Below are 2,244 nucleotides of genomic sequence, written 5' to 3'. Positions count from 1 at the left end.
GCGCTCTTTTCTTCGACATTCAAATGATCCATTCTGAGTTGCCTTCGCAACACACTAGCACGACTTTCCGTCTTACCTACTGCTTCAGTGCTACATTTTACTTCGCGTACTTTCGCTATTCTTTCTAACTCTTCCGTTACTAATCTTACATTTTCTAGTCGAACTCTGTCCTCTGACACGTTTAATGCACGTACTATGCATTTCCCATTTCGCACTTTTACTAATGACTCAGGTACATGTACCCCTTGTGCAATCTCCTGCCTCGGTATGACCATTTCTCTTTCGATTCCCCGTGGTACCTTTCCGTCCACTTCCAACAACATTATTCTTTCTTCCCGGGGCCCTATCTCCCCGCCTATTTCTGAATCTGCTTCTATCTCTTGTCCCTTTGGTTCTTCCTCTACTACTAAGGGTATATCTCGCCCTTTTAGTCTTATTACTTTACCCGCATAGTCCAGCTTGACTCTATGCTGTGTTAAGAAATTTCTCCCTATCAATCCGTCGTACGGAATGTCTAGACCTCTACCGTACACGTGAAATTTCTGTCTCACCTTTTCAGATCCGTCTATACTTAAGTTTATTTGTACCGTGCCTATTGTGCTAACGGCTTCACTCGTTACACCTTTTAACCGAAGCTTTTCTGTTTCATTGATTCCCAGCCTACTCTTTACCGGAATGCTCGTCCTCTTTAACAAACACAATTGTGCTCCTGTGTCTATTAGCAACTTTAAGTACTTCTTTAGTTCTACGCAGTACAACATTACCACGTCGTTTTCTGTTGCACAGTCGATTACCCTCACTATGGGTTTACCTATTGCAACAAGGCCCGACTGCGCGGCCTTGCCGCCTCTTAGTTTCCCTGTACTACCTTTCCTGTTTTGCTCGATACTGGCACCCTGCCATTTCTCCAGGCGTGCCAGGGCCCTTCGTGGCAGTCTTTCGCGTAGTGGCCCTGCCGCTTACACTTAAAGCATGCAAAATCTTTTACTCTTGTGCACGGAACTCCGCAGTTCCCTGGTAAATTACACTGTGGACATCTCCACTCTCGTAACCCTCCATCGGTTTCTCTATCATTCCCTCTGAATTCCCTTACATCTATCGGGTGAACTTTCCTTAACCGCACCCAGCATTCCATGTCTGTGTGTCCCGGCCTGTCACACCCATAGCAAAAGTTTGTAAATTCTTTACCTGTCATGGCTCGTACTCTATGCTCTGGCCTGCTTTTCCTACACTTGCTCGCTATGTGACCTCTCAGCCCACAATTGAAACATCTCAACTCTTTACTTTCTCTCATGTTTTTTACAGCTTCCTTATTTCGAGTGTACGTTATCCTCGGGGCTAGTCCCCGCTCTCTCATGGACAATATCGCACTCTCCTCCTGCAGTGCCAACTCCACTGCTGCTGCCAACGTGATTTCATCGCCTCTACTTCTCACTATTGTTTGTATTCTGTCATTACTTAAACCCTGTATAAAACACGCTCTTCCTAAGGAGTCAACTAGTTCTATTGCACCTTTCAAGTTTTCTCTGGCCGTAACTCTGTTTACCGCTTCGCGAAAGTCTCCCTGCATTTCATCAATTCTGCTTGCCCACATTGCTATCGGTTCCCCTTGTCCCTGTCTGGCTTGGAAAATTTTACATGCGTAGTAGTCTATAGTACGCTTACTGGCATAATTTTCTTCTAAAACGTGTTTCACCTCTTGCCACGTACCTGTGCGTTCACGCACCTGCAATCTCGACCTGGCCTCACCGGTTATCTTTGCTTTCACGAACTTCAATAACGTTTCGTGTTCCTCAGGCTTTACTAATTCAAAAGCTGCATCTACATTTTCGATAAATTCTCTTAAATCCTTCTTGTTCCCTTCGAACACTTTCGACACAATACATAGGGCCTCTTTCACTGACATCTTACCACTAGTGGAGGATGACGCAACTTCATTAGTTAGGGGCATCTTAACTAAGTTAACACTTTACACAACAAAATACAATATTCTTAATACAGTTTTAAAATTACCGCTTCTTTTGTGGTGCGCCGTCTGCTCTCTTGGCTCGCGTCGTCCTGCGCTGCTTCGCGCTCTCCTTGTGCCCGCGCTGTCCCGCGCTGCTCCGCGCTCTCTTTGTGCCCGCGCTGTCCCGCGCTGCCCCGCGCTGTGTCTGCGCCCGCACTGTCCCGCGCTGCTGCGATGCGCCGGCCGCCGCTCTGTGGGCTGTGCCGACCCCGTCGCTCTCCTCGGTTGCCGCTGCT

General features: G+C 47.3%; 1 protein-coding gene across 1 annotated transcript; it reads right to left on the bottom strand.

Moving 5' to 3' along the window:
• Nucleotides 1-850: 850 nt before the first annotated feature.
• Nucleotides 851-1,906, bottom strand: LOC124589583. Its single transcript, XM_047131564.1, has one exon. It carries the CDS (start codon nucleotides 1,904-1,906, stop codon nucleotides 851-853), a length of 1,056 nt encoding a protein of 351 aa, XP_046987520.1.
• Between the last annotated feature and the right edge of the window lie 338 nt (nucleotides 1,907-2,244).

The sequence above is a fragment of the Schistocerca americana genome, unplaced genomic scaffold (assembly GCF_021461395.2).
Source record: "Schistocerca americana isolate TAMUIC-IGC-003095 unplaced genomic scaffold, iqSchAmer2.1 HiC_scaffold_71, whole genome shotgun sequence".
Classification (NCBI taxonomy): Eukaryota; Metazoa; Arthropoda; class Insecta; order Orthoptera; family Acrididae; genus Schistocerca; species Schistocerca americana.
Note: the sequence above shows the minus strand (reverse complement) of the source record. Positions and strands in the feature narration are given on the sequence as shown.